Genomic DNA, 24,023 nt, shown 5'->3' with positions numbered 1-24,023 from the left:
TGTTTTACCCTGGACAGTTGGTCTCCTGGAAATGAGGCCATTCTCCCAGATGAGCACTGAGCTATTATGCACCCAATTCGCGCTGTCAACGAGTCTGTGACCTCATTCAACACCCCGTCTGTCCCAAGCTGCCCTCCCCATCTCTTCTGCCACCAGACGTCAAGTAGGCCCGTGCTGGTTGTTAGAAATGCCGCTTCTGTGGGCTGCTTTTATCCTCGGACTGATCCCACCCTTTTCCTGACATTGACCTGTTTGAGGGAGGTCAAACGCTTGGCTCTCTGCACCTGTCGCTCCTTTCTCTGTGTCTTTTAGCCGCTGCTCTTCCCTTCTCTTTCCCACAAACCAGAAGTGAAGGCTCCAGGCTTGGCCTTTGATTCAGGGAAAGTGTCTCAGCAAGGACGCAGCATCGGTGATCCCATGTACTGGTTTTGCAGCCGCTGATGTTAGGTTGGCTCAGCACTGGTGACGCTGAGTTCGAATCCCCATGAAGGTGCTGACAGATGTCTCCGATGGAAGCAGAGAGTGTTTTCTCTTTCCCAGGCAGTACTGCGTGATCGACACGTTTTCTTCACACTGCCTTGTCGTCCCGCTCGGTGATTCCACTGAGGGAAGCAGAACGCAGAACTCCGAATTCCCCCATCCCTTCTCCATCTATGAGCTGGCATTCCCTGTAAAGAACTTCCCCTGGTTAGTCACGGAGGCAGAGGAGAGATTTTATCCAATAGACCCTTAGGGAGGCACTGGGCATTCTCTCTTCTGGAGAGAATATGGTCTCTAGGGGATGTGTGGGAGCACAGAGGGCCCCCCAGTCAGGGTCTCATCTGAGCTTGATAGTCCTGGGAGGGAGGAGCAGGCGGGCTGGCGCACAGCTTCAGCGAGAGGGCTGTGTGTGGGGAGAGCGCTCAGGAGGGGAGTCTATAGGGGAAAGGAGCATTTTCGTAAAAGGATTTTCAGGAATGCCTCTGTGTCAGATCCGTGTGTCTCCCTTGGGGCACCTGCAGTCAAAGGCCCCATTGTTTTTCAGGGCTTCAGGAGTCCCCTTCTGAGGCTGGTTTCGGAGGAATCACCAGACCTCAGGGCGCCCGTTCAGTCTGGATTTCAGAACCCGTCCAGCGAATGGAGACGGGACAACAGTCCTGGCGACTTCAGCCAGTGACCAGTCATTCCACATAGCGCAGAACAACTAGTTGAACGAATTACTGATGGACCAGCTGAGTGGCCAGGTGGAGACCCGGAGGCTGGGACGCTGTACTGTCCCCTGGCTCTGGCAGGTGGCCAAAGCAGCAGGTCTCTCTTCTCCTTGCCTTGGTTTAAAGTTGGAGGAGGTGCGGTCGATCACAGTTGTGATTTGGGACAGAATCGGCTTCGCAGAGCTTGCTTGGGACACTGAGAGTCCTTTCGGAAGGCCACCGTGCAGACAGGGCTGAAGACAGGATTAAGTGGCAGCAAGGACAGCACAGGAGCAGCCCTCCTCTGAGCCCCAAGGACAGGCCAGAGCTCTTCGGTGCCCACCCCCATGTTCTCCAGGGTTTGGGTTTCTCAGTAGGGAAAACACAGAAGACCAGCAAAGTGCAAACATGCCGGGGGCCCATCAGGGCTCAAACCTACCCCCAAATAAGCATTTGCTCCCAGCTCTAGGGGAAGGTGGGACAAGGCTCCTTCTCTGGAAGCAGGAGGCCTCCAGATCTGGGGCAGGTACCCGAGGGACACCTCCCCCCGAATCCTCCCTCCTGACTCCTGGTGTCCCTGCACCCCTATCCTGTCTGCCCAGGCAGGTGCACACTTGTTGTGGGTAACAGGCCTGGGGTTCCCTCCTGCCTCTCCTTTTCCTCTTCCTCCCTTTCCCCCTTACCCCCTGCCTGTGCCCCAAAAGTTTCCAGGTTTGGTTGCTGTGTGCATTCACCCGGCCTTTACTTTCCTTCGCCGGTGGAAAATTCTGTAGTCTGTCACCTCCCCAGGGCATTCTTCTTTGGAAGCACTTTGTGAGGCTGTTTTATTCACCCGGGCAAGAGAGTCCATCTCTGTGGGGACAGCAGCCCCCGAGATGAACCCATAGGACCAGGAGCTGGGCCACCCTGTGCGGGGTGGGCCTGGAGTCCACAGCCAGTCCCTGAGCGTGCTAAGTCAGGAGCGAGTGGAAAGGCAATTCCAAAAGAAAATTATCAAGATGCTACCACCATAAGAATGATAATGACGACGTCATCATCATCACTGGCCCAAACCCTCACGGGGAGCTCTCTGGCAGGGTACTTGGTCAGGAACTGGCCTGGGGCAGGAGCCTGGGACCCGCTGGGCCACAAGGGCACGGAGGAGGGGGACTGGAGAGGCGGGAAGAGGAGCTCAACAGTGAGGCAGGCAAGCGCAGGGAACGGAGGGGGAAAGGGCAAGTAGCAAGGAGGTGGGGACATGGGGAGGTGGGAACTGGGGCGGGGAGATGGGGGGCGTGGGGGAGGCGGAGAGATGAGACAGAGACTCCGGTGGTGAGGGGCCTGCCGCTGCGCAGGGAGGTGAGGGGGGCCGCGGGGAGGAGGGGCGGGAGGCAGAGATGGGTAGGGGACTTCAGCAGATGGGGAGGTGGGCGTTTGGGGGCTCGGAGGAAACAGGGAGGGGGCGCCGTGAGGGCGGGTGGGGAGCAAGGAGGAAACCCGGAGCTGGGGGCGGAGGGGCGGAGCGCGGGCCCCGCCCCGAAGGGCCGATGGAAAAGTTTGGGCTCTGGCTTGCGCGCGCAGAGGCTGAGCCAGCGGGTCCTGAGGACACGCAACGGGGGACGACGGGGACGCGGCGCCAGCGCGGTGACAGGAGCCCGAGCGACAGCTCCGACAGGGACCAATTCACCCACCCCCCAGCTCCTAGACTCTCCCAGTGCCCCTGTCCCGCCACCGCCTGTGAGCGGAGAAGGTCGCCAGGATGCGGGTGGCCCAGTTGCCCTTCCCAGAGGGAGGTGAGTCCGCGGGGCAAGGGCTCGGAGTCCGGGGCGCCCAGCCTGCGTGGGTGGGGTGGGAGCCGCGGGGCCCACTTTTCTCACTCAATTCTAGCCTATCCCTGGCGTTACAGTGACGGGGAGACACCACATCCCCGTCAGCCCCTCCTCCAGGCCATCCGTTGGGGTGATGAGCCAGAGCGGGGGAGAGGGAATGGTTCCTTTTTCCGTTCCTGCGACGAGCCATTGAGGAACCAGAGCCTGGGGCTCTTGTAATTACAGTGGGAAGTTCAGACTGAGCTGCACCTTCATGACCTAAGCGAGAAGGTACCCCCCACCCCCAGCCCTGTCCTTTTCCTGGAACAACTGAAAAGTTAGGCACCCTCCGAGCTTGAGGACCTGGGGGCTCTGGGAGTGTGTGGTTGTGGTCGTTCTCCTGGGAAAACCATTCTTTTTAAATGATATGCGCCACAGAAGTCCATTGTTTTCTTCTGTTTCTTGAAGTAGGCAGTCAGGACTGTCAGAATCAGGGCTGGAGGATAAAGTCCCTGCTTTTGCAGTCAGGAGATGGTGAAGTTCCCACGTGCTACATTCACAGCTGAGAGAAACTTGGAAAAGGGTCGGAACATGTCCTTCTTTGGCCTGACGCTAGCTTCGCCGCTTCTAACCGCCCTGGCTCCAAACGGTCTGTCTCTCTCTCTTTCTCTTTCTTCTGACGCTGGCCACTCCTGGTGACATATTTCTTTGTGGGTTTTTATATTTAGATGTAAGAGAGGAACTTGTTGTTGGAGGTTTAAAGGGAATATGTTTTGTTAGACTGATAAAGCAGGGGGAGCGGCAGGAACACGGGGCTTTTATGAACGATTATTTCAAAAGGGAGGGTCCACCCTGCCCACGATCCCCACCCCCAGCTGGAGCTCTGAGGGCTTCCAGAATGAGGCATCTTTCTAAAGTCTGGAGACCAGAGGTTGCAGACCCTCGCTGTAGACACTCACATCTTCTTCATTCATCTTTGGGACATTTTCTTCTTCTTCAGTGACATTCTTGCCGGCATGGTTATGAAAAACATTTCCTAGAAGTACGGGGCAGGATTGGGTCCCGCGGGTGTGTGATGGACACGATGGGGGCGGGGGGGAGCGCTTGTGGGGGCGGGTGTGTTGTCCTCAAGGAGTCGTGGAAATGTCTGGCTCTGTAGGAGTTCTCAGGAAACTGATGCAGAGCTCAATCCAGAATGACGAAATCTGTGGCCATAGGAGGCCCACACAGTGGGTTTTCTCAGTGAACAACCTTCACATCCTGCCAGTTGACTTGCTCTGTCACCTGACCCCAGACCCTGACCCAGCCTCCCAAGGACGGGGCGACAATGGCATCTCCCCCAGCTTCACCTTCGGAAATGCCGCTTTCCTCTTTATGTCCCCGAATTCCGTAAAGTGCGTGGCTCCGCTTGTTCTTCTACCAGGTGCGGATAGCAGAAAGTGGCTTCTCTGGAAGCAGGAGTCTCACACGTTCGCCTAACAATGTTCTCAAAATGTAGGGACTGATTTTCCTCCTTCCTCCTTTCTCTTGAAATTACGGTGCTGATTTGACTCTGTGGCGTCTTTTCCCTCCTCCCGCAGACACTTCGATACCTGCAGTGTTTGTATGTTTCTGTGATGGGAAACTGAGCATCTGGGCATGCCATCACCTTGGCAATCTGGGGGTTGCCCTACTGTGAAGCCCCCTTTCCTTCTGCAGGACTCGGTGTGCGGGGAGCCGCTGTGCTGTGCTTTCTGGGGCCTTTCTGTCCCCTCACACGCAGCTTCCTCCTTCCTGTCTAATGAGTGTGCGACCACTTCTTATGATTCCTTCGCACCCATTAATTGGGCAATTGATTAATTGCCCGAGGAGACATTCCACGAGCTTCTGGAGGTAATAGGACATGCTTGGTGGACTCTGTCCAGTGCCGAGACTCCCACACCCTGGGGACAGTGGTGACAGCACCGGGCATGGTCAGCCTCTGTTCTGTGTTGTTTTGCCTGTTTCTACGGCTGTGGGCGGCCCGGCAGGGAGCGGGGCCCCTGGGGATGGCTCCGTGCTCTGGAGCAAGGCCTGAGCCCTTCTCCCTGTCCCCGGGGTCAGGTTTCCACGCAGGTCAGCGTTCCAGCATTTGGCGAGCCTGCTGGTGCTGCTCTTGTCACCTCCGTCTAGGTGAAGACCATTGGGGAGGGGTGGAGGCTCCAGGAGACCTGACCCCCCACTATGGTGCACAGGAGGCAGGGCAGGGGGAATCCGATGACCCAGACCCCCAGCCCAGCCTTGGCTTCTCTCTGTGTACAAACGGCAGATGCCACCGTGGGGCCAGACGGGCTGCCTGAAGGGCCATTGTGGGCTGCATCACTGTGGCTCTGGGAACGGATGGGAGGGACCCCACTGTTAGGACTTCTTGGGCCAGATGTCTCTTATTTGCATCAGCTCTTTGCTGCCTGGAGGAGCTCATTCCCACACACCTTCATTCATCCCACGGTAATCCGGGCGTGTGTCCAATCCTGTTACTAAGAACAAGCAGAGAAGGGAGAGTCTGAAAATGGGGGCTGAAGAGCAGAGGGTAAGGCCTCTTGTACCGAGATTGGGTGCCTTGCAGGGAGGGGACAAGCCCGGGGAATCCAGGTAAGCAAGCACAGAGGCGACCCCGGGGCCTATGCCTAGGCTCCTGCAGCCCATCCTGCCTACGTGCGCTTGTGGGAGCGCATCCATTTGTGTCAACAGCCGAACTTTACTTGCCCGAGAGAGTCACATGTGGGAAAGCCACCGGGCAGTGGCACGCCTGCCTTTCCCGCTGCTCTCACCGGGGGCTCGGGGCCTGAGCTCCCAGCTGAGTGCAGAGGTGAGGGGCCATGTGTGCACGAGGCCTCCTGCTGGGAGCTGCCTCTGAAAGTGACCACGAGGTCACTCAGAAATTTGGGGCAAGGGGAAATACTCATTAGCCAAGAAATTTCCTGGGGCAGCAAAATGGCCAGCCCGTTCTTCCTTTCCTACGTTCTTGTGAACAACAACAAAAAAGTCCTGCTTTCCAAGAAATTTTGCTGGTTATCAAATGCCTGGTGTTTTAGTTCTGTTTGGAGGATGAACGAGTTGATTTCCCTGGGAAAACGGGCCTTTGACCAATAGCATCCTGCGTCTGACCCGGAGAATTTCCTCACTGTCTTCTTGGGCTTCTCTTGTTCGCCATGACAGAGAAGCAAAGGGAGAGAGACCCCAGACTTTGTGGAAATACTTCCCTTCACTTTTTTCTTTCCCTTCTTTTTATAGTTTGTTTATTTTTCAAGTTGACATGTGTAGAGAAAGTGAGTCACTAGCCTAGAGAGCACATCTGGAACCCATCGGCTGCCCGGGCCACCCCTCCCCACAGACATGTCTCCTTGGGAAGGAGGGGTGGCTGGACTCGGTCTAACCTGGGTGATGCACGGTGGAGCCGCCTTCTAGAAGGGGCTCCTCCTGAGGGCCTATCCCACGCGGCAGCTTCTGGGACAGGCCCGCTCCTGAGACGTGCAAGACTGCCTCCCTCAGCATCAGCCTCTATTTCTAAGTTGTTTGGGGGAAATCAAGCCACGATCAGACTCTTACAATGAAAGTTAGATGGTGGTCTCTGCTGGCCGCAGATGCTTAACTTTTAAAAATAAAGCAAGACGTCATCATTTGTAATGTGTAAGTCTTGCCCCCGTGGGTACTTCTCTAGCCGAGTGCCGTTAGTCTCTGCAGGGACCCTCGGCGTCAAAGCTCTTCCTAGATACCAACCCGAGGCTGAGAAATCCAAGGCAGCCCACGGACCCACAGGCACAAGCTCAGGAGGACACCCCCACCCAGGCCCCGCAGCACTTGTTAGCACAATGACAGGGAGAAACCCCTGAGTCTGCAGACAAGAGTGGCTGGTGCGTCCGTCCCCTGACCAGAGCAGGAATTACCAGCATCTGAGGACCCGGGGGAGCATCCCGTCGGGAGAAGGACCCCAGGCACATTTGCAGGCTATGGGTCCCCATTTACATGAAGGTCAGAAACAGGCTATGGCCCTTGAGGGGGTAAGAAGACAGCCTGTGGCCCCTTTGGGGGTTTGTTGTGGCTGGGACGGGTGGGACAGGCTGGCTTCCCAGGAGCTGGTGCTCAGGGTGCCCGGCGCTCCTCAGGATGAATGTGGCCCGAGGGCTGATGCCCCACCTGGTCCCACACACGGCTGTCTGGCTCTAAGCTGGGGGGTGGGAGGGGCAGAGCCTTCTTCCCGAAAATTCAGGTCCTGCCATGCCCCTGAGAGGTGGAGATGGGACTCCCATGATGCTTTTGACCACAGATAGCAGCACTCCAACGCATCCACAGTCAACCTGGCCTTTGCCCAGCTCGTAACTCTTGGGATGCGGTCTACGTTCTAATGTTGCTAATCCAAAGAAAACAAGCTTTTAGATTCTAAAGAGAGCCAGATGTCTTCCAGTTACGAAAAATGCGGAGAGTAGCATTTAGCAAGAGATGTTCTGGAAAAAAAAAATGCTCTTTGAATGATGAATATTTAATCAAGGGAAATGATAATTCAAGCATTAGCGGGAAAAATACATTCGCCCTTAAAATGCACGGACTGGGTTGGCTCTCTGGTCTGCCGTACGCTATCGGCGCTATTCTCATCGTGGTTGCTTACTGCCGGATACTGCCTTCGCTGTTTGCTTGCTTTCCTCCTCTGCTCAGTTCTTTGACGGTCCTGCATGTGCAGCGAAGATAAGTCTTTCACTTGTCTGTCCTTCCTCTTTACGTCCAGGAGGTCCAGATCCAGCAGGTTCATGGGTGCATATGTCCCTGCCCATGCTTGTGGCCCCGGCACAGGGGTGGGGCGAGTGCAGAGGGAGGGATGGACGTGGCCAGGCGCTGTCCTGGGGACACAGGCGCAGCAGACAAGCTCCAGTTTATTGTGGTTTCCAGACCTTTCGGGTGAGGCTGCACGCAGCCCTTTCTCGCCGCCGCGGGTGTGAATTCACGAACAATTCGCGTTCCTCGCCCTTCCAGGTAACACGCATGTTTCTCCTCGTCCTTCCAGGTAACACGCATGTTTCTACAGTTCAGACCGTGTGGGCGCTCGCTCACCATGACTGTAAGTCCTGCTCATCACGTGTGCACCGTCGTTGCGGGAATGGAAGCCCCAGTGGGGGAGTGGGACTAGTGGACAGGGTGGCCACCGGCCCGTGGCCAGGCCAGGCTGCCTGGCGTGGGGCACGTGGGGCCCCGGGTCAGCCGTGTGGACCCGGCACCGGCGGGGAAACAGCTGTTCTCGGGGTGCTGCTCCCTCCAACTCCCGGCGGGGCTGGCTGTTCTCCGGGCTGTGCCCAGGGCCCGGCAAGCAGAGCAAGGCCGTGGCAGCTCCATTCGCTGCTCCCAGAGAAAGACTCATCGGACAAGCAGTAGTATAGAACAGAGCCTTCGTGGGGCACGCGTGAGCGGACAGGCACCATGAGAGGCCTGGTGCCCCCGTGCGGGTGTGAGTGTGAAGCCGGCCCCAGGCGGGCTCACGGGGGGTCAGCAGCGGCATCATTTCCACTCTTCAAACGACAGCCTGCGAGTTGTTGTAAGGAGCGTCTAGTAGGCTCAGAGAAGCCTCGAGGGGCTGGGCTGACTCCAGAAAGTTTGTAGACCAGGAGGGATTCCACGCGACGTGTGAAGGATGGGCCGGAGTTAGAGAAAGGAGGGGGGCGGTGGCGGGGGCTGGCAGGACAGCGACCCACCGAGCGGACCCATGTGCCTCCAGGGGCTTCTGCAGGCATGCACGACGCAGGGGTCCCCCAGAGGCCAGGGCCCACGGGGTTGCTGGAACAGTTGCACACACATATTCGCAGCCTGGGAGCAGTCTCTGCGGCAAAGGAACAGAGTGGCTCCTCCTAACCTCAGACAACCCAAGCACCCCCGTGGAGCGGAGGGTCTGACAGCCTCCCAGGCCCCAGGCAGCAACCACGAGCCTGGGAAGCAGTGACCTAGAGGGTGCTGGGAGCGGGGCACCCCCGGAGTTACCGCTCCTTCTCTGAGAGCAGCCCCCAGCGCTGCGTCCCTGGGTCCTTCCAGGACTGAGACCCTCTCAGGCCTTGCTGGTACTTGGCAGCATGCTCAGATCCCACCACACCCCAAAATGCAGACCCCGTATCATTTGGGGAGCTGTTTGTCTCTGAACCCAACTTAGGGCTATGACTAAACATTGTATAAGTAAAGAAAGTCATCGCGGGGTACTCATGGAGGGCCGCTTCTAGCTAACCTTATTTGATTGTAGCCAATACTGAAACACATGTTTCTAATTTACAATCAGGTAAAATCACTGAAAGCCACATCCAGCTGTGTCGTCCCATGAGGTGATGAGCGGGGGAGGGGGGGGCCGGTGAGGGTGGGAAGTATCGGGAGGGGAGAGGGGACTAAATCCGGGGCTGTCGAGGGCCCAGCGCTTGGCTTTGTGCCTTCACTGTCTCCCTAGACCCCCAGGCATGTTGGGGGTCTAGGGAGACCCCCAACGGCTCACGCGCACAGCTCACGAGCACGGCTTCAGTTTTGGGGTTCAGACAGTTTGAGCTTTCAGCCAAGTGCAGAGTCCAAGTGCTCGTCCCTGCCTTCCCCGGTGGACGTCTGGGTTTGGGTTCCATCGCGCCTCATGCTCCCTTTCCTTCCATGGCCGTGCGTCCCTGTCTCTGGCCTCTCCTGGGGGCTGTCGGGACCTGCCTCTGTCTCCAGCCCCGGTCCCAGGGACGCCGTTGGGACATCGAGCAGGTGCTCCCACTGTGTGGCTCGGGCTCCCCGGGGCTTCCCGGGGCCGTCATTCTGGTTCCATCCTATTGTGTTGTCCCGGGATGATCCTGTTTGTCTCCAGGTCACGGGGATTCATGGTTTGGCCGCTCCTGCGTCATGCTTGAGGGTGCGTGGTTAGCACTTCTGAGTGCCTTGGGGTTCCCCGAGGGACATTTATTTGGATCTATATGTCATTACAGGAGTGAACGATCGTGGAGCTCACATACTGATCTCCCTCCTGGAGGGTTGCAGGTACCAGGTGGCTTCCCTGGCCGCCTCAGCCCCCCAGGGAGCTCTGGGGCCCCGTGTGACCAGACGTTTGCATACTTGCGGGGTTTAAGGGCCTTCCTCCGACATTGTTGCTGTGGCTGCTGCCCCTAGGTGGTCTCAGAGCCCCTTAATCGCTGGGCACCCCTGTTTTATCTTTGCAGGCTCCTGCTCTGCCCACCCTGGCTGGGGTCCGGCCGGGGCCACCACGGAAGCCTGAGCTGGAACGTGTTCTCCAGCCATGGATGTGCCCAGGGCGCCCTCTGGTGGGATCTGGAGCTGAGCCTCTGCCCAAGCGATGGCCGTGGTCCCGCCACTGCGACCCAGGTCCTCTCCTGGGAACCAGACCCTGTATGAGCACTACAGCTATGTAGGCAAGCTGGAGGGCAGGCTGAAGGAGGCCCCCGAGGGCAGCACGCTCACCACCGCACTCTTCCTCGTCATCTGCAGCTTCATCGTGCTGGAGAACCTCATGGTGCTCATCGCCATCTGGAAAAACAACAAGTTCCACAACCGCATGTACTTCTTCATCGGCAACCTGGCCCTCTGTGACCTGCTGGCTGGGGTCGCCTACAAGGTCAACATCCTGATGTCCGGCAGGAGGACGCTGAGCCTGTCTCCCACCGTCTGGTTCCTGCGGGAAGGCAGCATGTTCGTGGCCCTCGGCGCGTCCACGTGCAGCCTGCTGGCCATCGCCATCGAGCGGCACTTGACCATGATCAAGATGCGGCCGTACGACGCCAACAAGAAGCACCGCGTCTTCCTGCTGATCGGAATGTGCTGGCTCGTGGCCTTCTCGCTGGGCGCCTTGCCCATCCTGGGCTGGAACTGCCTGCACGACCTCGCCGACTGCTCCACCATCCTGCCCCTCTACTCCAAGAAGTACATCGCCTTCTGCATCAGTGTCTTCACAGCCATCCTGGCCACCATCGTGGTCCTGTACGCACGCATCTACTTCCTGGTGAAGTCCAGCAGCCGCCGCGTGGCCAGCCCCCACAACTCGGAGCGCTCCATGGCACTGCTGCGGACCGTGGTCATCGTGGTGAGCGTGTTCATCGCCTGCTGGTCCCCGCTCTTCATCCTCTTCCTCATCGACGTGGCCTGCAGGGCGAGGGAGTGTGCTGTGCTCTTCAAGGCCCAGTGGTTCATCGTGCTGGCCGTGCTCAACTCGGCCATGAACCCTGTCATCTACACGCTGGCCAGCAAGGAGATGCGGCGGGCCTTCTTCCGGCTGGTGTGCACCTGCCTGGTCCGGGGCTGGGGCGCCCACTCCTCGCCCGCCCAGCCCACCCTCGACCCCAGCAGGAGCAAGTCCAGCGGCAGCAACAACAGCAACCCCTCGCCCAAGAGTGAGGAGGACCCTCCCCAGAGAGCCGCCTCGCCCTGCATAACGGACAGGAACAAAACCCTGCAGAACGGGGTCCTCGGCAAGTGAGAGCAGCCGCCTCCGGGAGCGGGGTCCTCGCACACCTGCGGGACAGGGAAACTGCAGCAGCCGTGGTCTTATTTATTGTGTGCCTCACCCTGGGAGCTCCAGAGCAAGGACTCGGGAAACCTACTTGCCAATAGCCTGTGTAGCGTGGACGTCACTTAAGGGGGGGGCCCGGCGACTTGCCAGCTTAGTCCACGGTAGACAGTGTGCCCTGTCCGCTTCGGCTCCAGAGTCTTCTGAATGTCCCTGGCTGCGGAGGTGATCGGCTGCCTTCCCCTGAGTCCCAGCGGCCACTCTCTGTGGTGCCGGGAGAGGGAAGGTCGCAGGCCACACAGCGTATGGCGTGCCTCGACGAACGTCATGGTGATGTTTGGGAACTTTGCACTACATTGTGCATGGAGTGGATGCTGGTGTATCTGTCACATCCAGGTCACCGAGCACTGGTGTTTCAAACGTCTGCCATCGGTACATGTCACTGGCTCCCTCAGGTGAGGGCAGCACGTGGCATGGTATAAGGATGTGGCTGGAAACCAGGTGGAGTCCCGGTCTCCTCAACTGACCTGAGGGCTCAAGTTCAGCAGGCTTGGCTTGAATTCCCAGAAATGGCTGCTCCCTGGAGGGTCTCGAGGGTGCGGGTTGGACCCAGAGAGATCGGAGAGCCAGAGAACTCCAGGGTCTGTGTCCCTGCTTCTCCTCTGTCTTCTGTCCCTGTGGAATCCTCCATCCAAAGTCTTACTAGCCAAATCATGTAGTTGTTGGGGTTCCTACAGATCCCAGAAAAGCCAGCCAGGGTCTCCCAGGAGGCTGTCCCCAGGCCCACCAGGAAGAGAACCAGCATTGGAAGAGGGGACCAACACCGTGGCCAGTAGCCGGAGGCCGCGGACTGTGTAACGTGATGGAACGTTTGTCCTGAATGCGGAGAGCTTTACTTGCTCCTGTGTGGAGTCTGATTCTCTTTGATCAGAGAACTGAGTCAGTGGCCCCGGGTTGTCCCCGTGGAGCCGCTGGGACGGTCAGCAGCTCTCCCCATCCCCCAACTGAGCCCGACGGTGCCATGTCAGTAGCACGTCTGGGATCCGGGCGTTTGCGCGATCTTCAAGGAAATGGAGTGATGCTGTCACCCCGTCTTCAGTGTAGGTTGGCCCTGCGTCCCCGTTAGCAGGGAGTTGCTTAGAAGGCGTTTCTGTGCATGCCTTCCCCATGGATTCCAGCAGCAGGACAAACGGACGAGGAGAACGTGCACTCGTCTGTAAAGATCTCATAACCACAGGGGTGACGTGCTCAGTTCTTGGGAGAAACAGCACAGAGCAACCTTCCAAAGGACTCCATTTGGGCAAGCCCACGTCAGAGCCCCTGGGGTCTTCTGATTCGCGGGGCTCTTCGACTGAGTCAAGACTCAGGAGATGTGTCGATACGTTAGCTCTCCAGAAGCTGGCTCCTGCGTGTTGTCCGATGTACGTTCCCTGATGGAGGAACATTTCTGTGGTCCTGGGCGGTCTCCACATACTGACCAAAGACGTCCCCATTTTTGTTATTGAGAGCGAAGTCCTGTCTGTCAGGAGACGCTCAGCGGCAGCCTTCGTTTTGGCTTCCTTCCATAGTCGAGGAGGAGCTCACTGTCTCCTCCGAGCGCACGTCTGTAACGCGAGCACGGGGAGAACGAGGCAGTGTTTCGGGCCACATCCTGGGCAGCGCGTGTTCACACAGTGGGCGAAGTGACTGCAGGGCCCCTCAGCTCTGGCTCGGAGGGCTCTGGGGGACCCTGGGGGGCCCTGGGGCTCTGGTGCTGATGTTAGTGACCCTTGCTCCTTGACCCCAATTTCCCACTGAGACAACACAAAACTTTGATGCAGTCTGAATGAAAAATACGCCAAAAAGATGCAGGAAACGGTTACCTTTGATAGCGCTGCATGCGGCCCCATCAGCCGCTGGCTGGGGATGTGCGGGGGTCTCAAGGTCACAGGGAGCCCACGCAGTAGCTCTCCCTCGGTCAGGAGTCTTTACCGTGTCTCCTGTGTGCTGGTCAGCAAAAGAAAACCGAAAGCCCGCGTACACACCTCTTGATGGGGGTCGGCGTGCGGGGTTGTTTGCACCAGCAACCCCCACAGGGGCGCGCAGGGTGGCGGCCCATTCTCTCACGCGGCCCCCACGTTCCCCAGGACCGGAGCCACTCTCAGAAGCCCGTGACCCTCCCCCTGCGCGCCCCCCTGGTGTGGGTGGTGTCCAGGAAAGCTTCGGGTGCCAGGTTTGGTCGGCCGGGGTGTTTTGAGGCGGGCAAACCCTTCAGCAGAGAAAATGATGCGTCCTGGCTGAAAGGGACAGGCCGTTTGGATCTGCCCCGTTTGCAACAGGAGGGAGGTCAGCACTGGCCCAGCATCCTCGTTGACAGAGGGCAACTTCTCGCCTGTGTGTGCATGTGTGTGTGCACGTTTGTGTGTGCATGTGTATCACATACGCACGTGTTTGCATGTGTGTGCGTGTGAATGTGCAACAGTGTATGCATGTGCTTGCATGTGTTTGTACATGTGTGCACGTGCACATGTTTGTGTGTGCGAGCGTGCACAGGTGCATGCATGTGTTTGTGTGTGCACATGTGTGTCCATGCGAGTGTGCACCAGTGTGCATATTTGTGTGCATGTGCTTGCGTATGTGACTGTGTGCGCGCATGCGTGTTTGTGCGTGTTTGTGTTTGCATGTGTGTATTGTGTGTGCTGTGTGTGCATACGCATGTTTGTGTGTGCGAGCGTGCGCCAGTGTGTGCATATTCCTGTGTCCATGCGCTTGCGTGTGTGCTTGTATGTGCGCACCTGCGTGTTTGTGTGTGCATATTTCTGTGTGCGTGTCCTTGCTCGCACATGTGTGCACATGCGTGTGTGCGCGCGTGTGTTTGCATGTGTATGTGTATATGCGTGTGCATGTGCACGCTGTCCACCCTGCGCTGGACCTGCACTCGGCATAACTCGGCTGGGGCTGATGTTCACAGAGAAATCTCGCGGCACAGCCGAGGACCGCAGCCTGCAGCCGTCACCCTTGACTCTGCCCGCCACGGCCCGGCAGCGTGACCGCGAAGCCCGCCAGGAACTCTGCAGCCAGGCCACCACGCGGACCCAGTCTGGTGCTGTCAAAGTGCCTGCTCTCCATGGGAAGGTTCCAAGCTCTGTTCTCGCCCCTGTGACGCAACACAAGACCCGGAGACTTTTCACACAGCCCTTTATTGCTCAGAGTCCCAGCGACAGCCATCTGCACAGGGAGTGGAGGAAGCGGCTGTTTCTCTGCACCCCGGACCGGAGGATATAACGCGCTGGTGAAGAGCCTTCCACGAACATGTAACGAGGCGCATTTTATAGAAAATGTCTAATCGAGTGACCGAGTCCATGCTTTGAAATTGTACCCACGAGGACAATACCTCAACACCCAAATGTTTTTAGTATCTAAGTCAAGATATCAAATGGTCTGCTACATAGTCAGAAATGCACACACCACTATCCCGAAATGAAGGCTCATTTTCTGATAACCAGTGAGAAGGAGACGAGTGCATGGCCCCTGCGGGGGTGACCCCGGGGGACACCACGTTGGCCCTCCACTCAACCCAAAGCCACATCACGTCCTGAAGGAGTGAGGTGGGTGCGCCGAGCTAGGAGGGCATGGAGGCCGCTGCCCTCCCCGTCGTGCTGGGGGACCTCTCCTGGGTTCCCCACACTGCTCAGGCGGTCCCAGCTTTCATGGAACAGAGCTTCAAAAGCTTCAGATTGGTGCAGTAATTTACTCCCCAGCATCCAGGTGCTGTCCCAGCGTCAAAACAGAAAGTGGTCAGTAGGCCACACAACCCGGACAGAGACCTTCCCAGCGATCCATGCTTGTCCCACACACGCTAATGGGAAACAGAACACAAAATTCTCAAATAATATTTATCAATATATAGAATTTGTCATTCAAATGCTTTTTAAAAAGTAATAAATATCTTATTATTACACATGAAATTTACATGGAGTTCTCTCCTAGTCCTTGGATTTTAACAGATGTTTAATTCTGAATGCAAAGAAACATTCACGTACTTAATTTTTTTACAATATTTATTCTGGAACAAGTTTTATTCAAAAGGCAAATGAACAGAGAACATTCCACTTGCAACCGACACATGGTCATTACAGAAAAAGGAGATTTGGTGTTCAAAGATGGATATGCCCCTTTTTTTGCTGTGTTGATTACTGCTCGATTTGGCTGGATAGAACATTTGGTTGTGGGAGAAAGGTCCCAGGTGAGCGTGAGCTCACTCGGCTGTGACACACAGAACCACACACGCTCTCCCTGTGCACTGATTTCTACCTACAGCATTGCGGGGGGTGGGGGAGCTGCAACGTAATCTGGCCCTTTCTTCCATGAGAATGGTCCTCCTGGCCATCCGGGAGGGGACACTGCCAGCCTCCAGTGTCCCAGCTGACAGCAGCCATTGTATGTGACACTGCCCTGTCCCCTCTGGGGCCCCTACCCTGTCTGCCCGCTCTGGCACTCCCACCCCAACATTCCCCGGGAGCCCCGGCCTCCATGTCCTGTGGAACGTGACTGTGTCAGCCATCAGGCTTCTCACACGCTCATGCTCCCTGCGTGCTTGTCTCCTACAAGGAGCCCAGCGCTGTGCCTGCCACACAGGAACCAATGCACAGACCAGGCCAAGAGCAGATTGGCTGGGCCCTCCCAGCTCTCCCCAGCACACCTGGTGGGGACAGCCTTGCCACGCTGGCCCCTCCTTGTCTTTCCTCTCTGGTCTCTGAGAGATGCCGCACGCTGCAGGGTAAAACCCTTCTATGTACGTCCATCCTCCTCCACTGCCTCCCTCCTGGCCTTGTCTTCCCCTGCTGGCTTCCCTTGCCTCCCATCCCTCCGTGACTTCCTCCGGGGCCCTCCTGTCTGTCCCCACTCCCTTTGCCCTCGGGCCCCACAGCCTACAGCATCCAGGACCCTCCTCCGCGTGTCTGCAGATGCCAAACTCTGCACATCCGTTTCACCTTCTGCTTGTCCCTGTTGGTTAAAATACCAGAACACGGGGAGGAGTCTCGAGGTGTGTACCACCCAGGTGGCCCGCCTGCGTGCGCGCGCACACACACACACAGGTGTGCGTCCGTCCTGACCAGTGTAGGTACGTGTGTGCATGCACACGGGTGACATTCAAAGGCCTGGTATGAAACTGCAGCTTTTCTAGCTACTACAAAATGGGCCAGTTTTTAAACTGTGCATTTGTTGCTTGCAAACTTATAAATATGTATAAACCCCATTATAAATAAATCGTGGCTGGCAGATGGCATTGTGTGTGCCAGCAGCGACTGCATGGAGTTCTAAACGCTTATTAATCCTCCACTTGGAAAGCCCAGAGCATGGACTCTGGGATCTGTGACATGAGGTGGTGGGAAAACAAAGTCCTAAATTAGAGGGGGAAAACCCTCAACAAGGGAGGGTCAGAGGCCAGCAGCTCACACCGCATGGCAGTTCTCAAAGTCCACACTCCCCACCAGCGTTGCTCAATTTACTAGAAATGCAAACTCTTGGTTCCTGTGCAGACCTCCTGGGGTGGGGCCCCGGGGGGCGCCTCGTTGTCCATCCATTCCAGATCTGCTTAGCCTGGAGGCCAGTCGCCCTGCCTGGGACCCCCACCCCGTGCTCAGGTGTGCATAGGGCCTGCTTTCCGTGTGTGATGGGCTGTTGGGTGAACGCTGATGTGTGTCCAGCCCCATCTCCTGCTGTCCCTTGGCGCCGTTAATCTTCCACATCACGGTGACCTGCCTAAGCGTACCCTCGTCCTCAGCTTCCTTCCCTTCCCCGCCCCTGGGGCATCACCCAGAGAAACGACATACAGTTAGACCACCTCAGGGTCTGTTTCTGAAGCACCCCAGAAGCACTTCCTTATCCGTGTAAGACTCCCGTCTTTATGCCTTTTGTGAAAAGAATGAGCATGAATGCAAACCCAAGGAGGAGGGAAGAGCTCTGCGCCATTTTCCACCAGGGGCTGAGCTTTATACCCAAATTGTAAAGGACCCTAATAAGTCCTGTGCTCTGTCCGAGATTCAGCCACTGTCACCGTGCTCCAGCAAGTCACTGGCCCCAGCTCCCGCACTTCTGCAGCGGCATGTCCTAGACGGCTCCCTTGCTCGTTACCCCTGAGTGGCCCTGGCATGCCCAGGTTGCAACACCTTTTCATAAAGTGGTTTTCCCAATTCATTTCTCTCAGGACAAATTTTTTGAGTTCGACTGCAGCACCAGGTATTACCCTAAAACTCAGGACTGAGATCTGTCTGCGGTACACAATGACCTAAGCGCAGTGTTTCCACAATTCCCGTCCCCTTCCTATCGGGCTGTGGCCACCCGCAGAAAGGCGCGGATGACCCGCCAGTGTGGGAACACAGCGAGGGAGCCCATCGCACCTGCGTGAGGAGCAACTGTCCTTCCTGTTTCCGTATATTCACGAGCACCCCCTCTCCATCTCGCGGGAGGGGTGCGGAAGGGTGGCGCTCAGAGACACCCAGCAGCAACGTGAGGCCGTGCGACTCTGGGGAGGCCTGTGATCTTGTGGGAATTGCTTTCACCATGGGACTGACTCAGGAAAGGGAGGACTAGAACCTTCGTCTCTGAGGGTCACTTATGGGAAGGAGCCATGTGGCATCGGACACAGCCTCCATCCCTGGACCTTGGTCTCTGTCTGCCCATCCACCCCAACACTGAGACAGCGTCCAATGGTGAAACGTGTGTCACAGTGACGCGGCTGCTGGGCCCCTTGGCCTCTCTAGCTGAGAACCCGGGAGTGGCAGCGTCCGCACAGAGTAGGGGCTGGGAATGTCTGAATGGGTTGGCCGTCAGACAGTCCACGGAGCGGTTTGGGACCCCCAGAACCAGGGCTCGCGGAAACCACCGATGAAAATCCCACTCGTTCACACGTAGTGGTGTGGGTAAGAGGGGCAGTGGGTGACATGGCTGTCGTGGGCCTGCGGGACCTGCCATGCCTGTCAGAGGCCTGGGCTGAGAAGCAGCATGTCCAGTGCCCTGTGGGCTCCGGGGGGCTGGGCACACTGAGCAGCAAATGTACCCGGGGACTCGGGGGTCCAGGAACACACAGCCTTGCCTGGCAGAAGTGTGGTCCGGGTCCAGACGAGGGGGCACCCAGGCTGGGCGGGGAATGGCCGTCTTTGCCTGGGAATCCTGATCTCCAGGTGCAGCAGAGCCCAGAAACGTGGAGGGAGCACAGCACTGCGCCTGTTCATTGCATGGCTTAGAGCAGTGTGAGGCGCCCACCATGCCTCAGTTTCTCCCCCGTAAGTGGGGCTCCCTATCATGCCCATTTCACAGCCTTGAAGGGGAGCTGCGGTGATCTGTGGGGCCCCAACCCGCCTCACACAGGGGAGGGATGACCATGAGAGAATGGCAGCCATCTGCTGGCTCTCTGGCAGCTACAGAGAAGCCCAGATTCCCACTGGCCTGTTGTGTTGTAAGCAATCCTGGAATCCGAACTTCAAAATACATATTTGAATTAATATTGAAACAAAATTTGATCGCCTCCAAATTTCTAATTTTCTAAATTGATTCTCATGCAAAAAGACAGGATATATGTTGCTTATCACCACTGAGCTAATCACTGACTGCACAGCAGGGAGCTCTAACCGTACTGATGATCATTTCTCACATCCCCAGGAGCACAAAGAACACAGGTCAGCTGTGCGGGGTCTCCGGGTCCCTAACCAGCCTTTCCCACTTTGCCCTTAAATATTAGAATTTGGGGCCAGCCCTTAAGATTACCCAGCGGGCCCCGCAGGCCATCCAGAGAAGTCATTTCATCCGTTTATTATATGTGTGGACACTTGCACACAGGGCTGGGACCTCTATGTATGTCTGCAGGGCTGCAGGCCTCCAGGGGATGGGACACAGGGGTTCCCACAGCTGCCCCCCAACCAGCTGCTGCCCCAGCCCTGTTCAGCTCCCATTGCTTCTGGGTAACGTGGAGTGGGGTCTCCTCATGCGACTGAAACCAGAGCTGCTCCAGGATGGGTGGGTGGCCCTACATTAGTTCTAACCCATGGCAGAACATTCTAGGAGATCGAAGCCACTGTTTTCTGGGACTCCTTGGACCCTCAAAGGACAAAAACTCCTAAGAAGCCTCCACACAAATCTTCGGACCTGCCCGATGTCACCCACGTGCTGCACCCCACCTTCCATCCTGGACACACACCCACACCCTAAAAACAGAAACGGGGCCCCTTTAGAAATAGAACTTTGCAGAATTACTATTCGTCAGAATGTTTAAAATCCAGCCTTAACTCCTCATTCTTGAAGCATCAAATTTATTCCTGCCCCACTATTAGTGTGCGGAAAGTCCCACAGCCCTGACCCAGGGCCCCTGCGGGCTGTGGGACGGTACAGGATGGGAGCCTGGATGTGGCACCAGAGACAGGCTGCCAACCGACAGGTGAGCCCTTTGGCTTTTAAAAGACGGCATCTGTTAAATAACAAGTTAACCTCAACCAGGTGTTTTTTAAAACTAGAAACATTGTCACCCCTGTTGGCCCCAAATGACCTGGTAAGAAATCATAGGCCCTTTCCAGGGAGCAATTGGAAAATCTGTGGCAGAGACAGCCAGCCGCATTACCCACCAACCACTTGAGCAGCAAAACCTCAATCCGATTCCCCAAACTCCCAAGTCCCCAGCCCGAGACAAAGGTGAAGTGGGAGCAACAGCCGTGCAGAGGTCTCAGGGCTGAGCGTGCGTGTTGGCGTCTGCCTACGACGCAGTGCGTAGCGGGGGGTGGCGTGCTGTTTCCTAGCAGCTACCCCGGCAGCTGCGATCGGCGTGTGGGCTAGAAGGACACAGAAACCAAGACTTTGCCCCCCAGCCCTCCACACATACTGGTTTGTCGTTACACAGATGACCATATGGGAAGCATGTGCCAGTCAAGATCTTGGTCACTGAGGCTCATTTTGTACCCCCATTTGGCCGTCAAACAGACCCCTGGACAACACTGGTCAAGACAGACAGCATTCCTGTGCCCAGCACTGCCCGGAAAAGCTGGGACACCCCCCACCCCTTCTCCTTAGCACAGCGGCACCAGCCATCAGCACTGCGATCGCACAGGTGTGAGGCCGACTGCTGGGGGAGACGCATCACGGAGGAAGGGACACCATCGACTCCAAGCGACAGCAACCAGGACCAGCCGTTCATGGAGGGTTATGTGCAGAGCTCAACTGCTCTGTGGAGCAGCCTGCCTTCTTCCACTACAACTCCACCTCGACTCCCAGCCCTCCTGCCTGCTTCTCTCCCCTACGTGGGGCTTATCAGATAAAGCTGCAGGCAACACCTTCCTAGTGGAATTTTTCAGTAGAATGGGTCAGTTGAATTAAATTTTTGCCCGGACAACTACAGTCAAACTTTTTTTTTTCTCATTAAAAACATACAGCACAGAACGTTAGTCTTACATCTCTCTTAGTCTTAAAAAATATAAATATAGAGGGATAATTTGTACAGTATAGGTATGTACACCTTTAATATGCACATGAGAAAATCAGAACAAGTTTATGAAACTTGCACTTGACGGACACTTTCCTCCTGGGGCATTTGGATGAGGCTCTGAGCCCGCGGGCAGCGGCCTGAGTTTCCGGAGCCTTCATATCCGTCTTCCGGGAAGAACCAGGACTCCTGACCATCGGTGCGGGGTCAGGCCGGGTGGCTGTCCGGTCACGGAGCCTTCTCCACCGGCTGCTGGAGGCAGAGCTCGCTTCCTGCGGAGACGATGGGGAGGCTGTTCTCCAGGTGGTGGTTGATGAGGTGGCTGATGCTGTCGAAGACCTTGTCCTTTGTCCGGATCTGGGAGGGACACAGAGGGTAGGAAATCATGACACACAGGCCGACGGGAGAGAATGCGTGTGCTCAGAGCCAGCCAGACCAGGGGAACCTGAGTGGTGCCCTCCGGGGGTCCCCACGCTCTCAGAGACATGTCTGCCAAGTCCCCAGTCATTGTCACTGGCCAGTCATCTGTCACCCACCTTCAGCACCTACCTAGCCCTCCGCCGCCAGCCTTTCCTCTCCTGCTCCCTTGCTGTCCCTGAAGTAACTGTCTAGCGGCCCTGCACTCCGGACAGGAGGGGTCCACACAGCTCTTCCGGCTCCCACCGGAGCGTGAGCCTGTCTGGGTGCAGACACTGTTGACCACATGGCTCTGGAGCCTTGGGATGCCCGCCCACCAGGTTCTCCTGAACAACTGAACACCTGGGCTTGGGGGCATGTGTGTGGAGGGAGGTCCACCGCTTCCCTCTGCTCACTGGGCCTGAGCCCTGGTCCCTGAGCTGCTACACTCCCAGCGTAGATCTCGCTTGAAGAAGGTAGATGCGGCCTGGCCTGGGGCAGTCTCCCAGTCTTCTCTGGACAGGATCCCCATGCGGCCGGCTCTTTTGGTGGGGGGTGGGAGACATGGCAGAGAGCAGGTGCCTGGCTACACCTGCTGGCCCTCCAGGCCTTTGGATGGTCCTCACGGTGGCTCTGGGATGCCTTGGGTTCCTAGCCTCTCTCTCCACCTTATTGCTGGGGGCTGCCCCTCCCCTGGGGCGATCAGCTTTCCCCACCTTTCCCTCAGGGACTCTGAGGGCACTTCTACTCTCCTCCTCCTTTATCTGTCCCAGTATTCTCATTCCCACCCCTAATGTGACTCTCTTGTCTCTCCCTCTCTAGCAACCCACCAATGGGTTGTCAATCTCTGGGCCTTCAGCCCTGATCTCTTTCCCACACCAAGTCTATACTCCAGGTGGGCCCATCAAAGCCCCCAGGCCATCAGCTCTGGGCTCTACCAACAAAGGCAAGAGCAGAAGCTTTGAAATGAGGATGTTTTCATCGCCTAGGGTCCCACTGAGGCAGGCCTCTGTCCCCACCGGTCTCTGTAAGCACCTGAGAGGAAGGGACCCACTGGGCCACGGGGCTCCCAACTTCTGGGCATTGACCCTCATGTAGGAGGCAACCTAATGGGCACATTCAGAAAGAAATCTTTTTGTTAGACTTTGGGGCATCTTTTCATTGAGGTTCTTCAATCCTCCTAGGTTTCTTGGAACTCCCATCCCAGAAAGACCCTGGGGTGACACAGGGCGGGAGGCTATCTTAGAGGTAAGGGGCACTAAGAACTCAGCTTGAGACTACTATTGGGGTGTTGCTTTGACGTTGACTTCTTTTTCCCGCTTCTTAGTGATTAATACTCATTTAAGTTCTGGGGCAACAGGGGTGAATGAGGAATTATGACAGGAAGTGTCTGGGACAGTAGTGTCCACCTGGGCTCACATTCAAACTGCCTGAGTGCATCCAGTAAGCCCCATGCCCAGGTCAACTCCACCAGGAACTCATGGTGGGGCTCGGCCACTAGGGCATTTCACAAAAACCCCGTGACTCCAACATGCCATCCAAGCTGAGAGCCCACTGGTCAGCATCTTTGGCTGCCATAAACACAGACACACATGCAAACAAAGGTACACAGAAAAGACAAGTCATATAAATTTACTGCCCAAGGAAGTAGCCCAGTTTACTCCAGTCTCCTAAATACTTACTGTCTGGCGCCTGGCCAGAGAACTTGCAGCCTACAGAGCTGTCTGTATGGACCCCCCCTGCTATGTGGTTCAGAAAGGAAGAAAGATCTGAAATCAGTAATCCAAGCTTTAATTAGGAAACTAGAGAAAGAATAAAAAATTAGAGTAGAAACCAGTGACATTAGGAACAAGAAATCAATAGAGACATCAATGATCTCAAAGCTGGTCCTTCAAAAAGATTAAAAAATGAATAAACCTCCAGCCATGCTAAGAAAAAAAAATGAGAGGACACAAACTACTAATATCAGAAATGAAAGAAGAGTCATTACTATGGATCTTGTGGACATTAAAAGGATAAATATGGAATACCAGAAACAACGCTAAGCCCACATACTTGGTAAACCAGATAAAAATGGACCATTTTCTTGAAAGGCATCATCTCCTAAAACTCTTACAAGAAGAAATAGACTGTCTCAATAAGCCCATGTCTATTTAAAAAACAGAATCCGTCATTAATAATCTGCCTACACAGAAAGCACCAGGCCCAGATGGGTTCACTGGTCAATTCTACCAAACACTTGAAGAATAAGTTGTACCAAGTCCTTACAATCTCACTCAAAAGACAGAAGCAAAAGGAGTACTACATAACTCACTCTTTGAGGCTGGTATTACTCTAATATCAAAAGCAGACAAAGACACTACCAGAAAAGAGAACTATAGACCAACATGTCTTATGAACACAGATGCAAAAATCCTCAACAAAACAGAAAATCGAATCCAACACTGTATAGAGAGAATTACACACCATGACTGAGCAGGATGTGTCCTGGGGGTGCAGGGCTTCTACATTCTGAAATCCATTAATGTGCTCCAGCCCATCATTAGGCCTAAAGACAAAATACTGCATGATCATATCAATCGATCCAGAAAAGGCATTTAACAAAATTCAACCAAGTCCTTTAAAAAAAACTCTCAGGAAACCAGGAATGCAGGGGGGGCTTCCTCCACTTGATAAAGACATCTACAAAAATCCTACCCCTAACATCCTCCTCCATGATGAGAAACTTGAACAAGGCCAGGATGTCT

General features: G+C 56.0%; 2 protein-coding genes across 2 annotated transcripts in view; one reads left to right on the top strand and one right to left on the bottom strand.

The window, feature by feature from the left end:
* Positions 1–2,762: 2,762 nt before the first annotated feature.
* LOC111153624 (sphingosine-1-phosphate receptor 3) lies at positions 2,763–13,904 on the top strand. Its single transcript, XM_022512767.1, is given in 3 exon segments — positions 2,763–2,941; positions 10,129–10,249; positions 10,252–13,904. Coding segments are annotated over 2 exon segments (1,188 nt in total). The 5' UTR covers positions 2,763–2,941; positions 10,129–10,209; the 3' UTR covers positions 11,400–13,904.
* A 6,326-nt stretch (positions 13,905–20,230) lies between these two features.
* LOC111153623 (SHC adaptor protein 3) overlaps positions 20,231–24,023 on the bottom strand; it is a 91,206-nt gene continuing 87,413 nt past the window's right edge. The window contains exon 12 of the mRNA XM_022512766.1: positions 20,231–21,237. Within this exon, the coding sequence (XP_022368474.1) occupies positions 21,109–21,237 (129 nt within the window). The 3' untranslated portion in view covers positions 20,231–21,108. The remainder of the gene's footprint in view (positions 21,238–24,023) is intronic.

This window comes from Enhydra lutris, unplaced genomic scaffold (assembly GCF_002288905.1).
Source record: "Enhydra lutris kenyoni isolate GAN:26980312 unplaced genomic scaffold, ASM228890v2 scaffoldscaffold33, whole genome shotgun sequence".
Taxonomy (NCBI): domain Eukaryota; kingdom Metazoa; phylum Chordata; class Mammalia; order Carnivora; family Mustelidae; genus Enhydra; species Enhydra lutris.
Note: the sequence above shows the minus strand (reverse complement) of the source record. Positions and strands in the feature narration are given on the sequence as shown.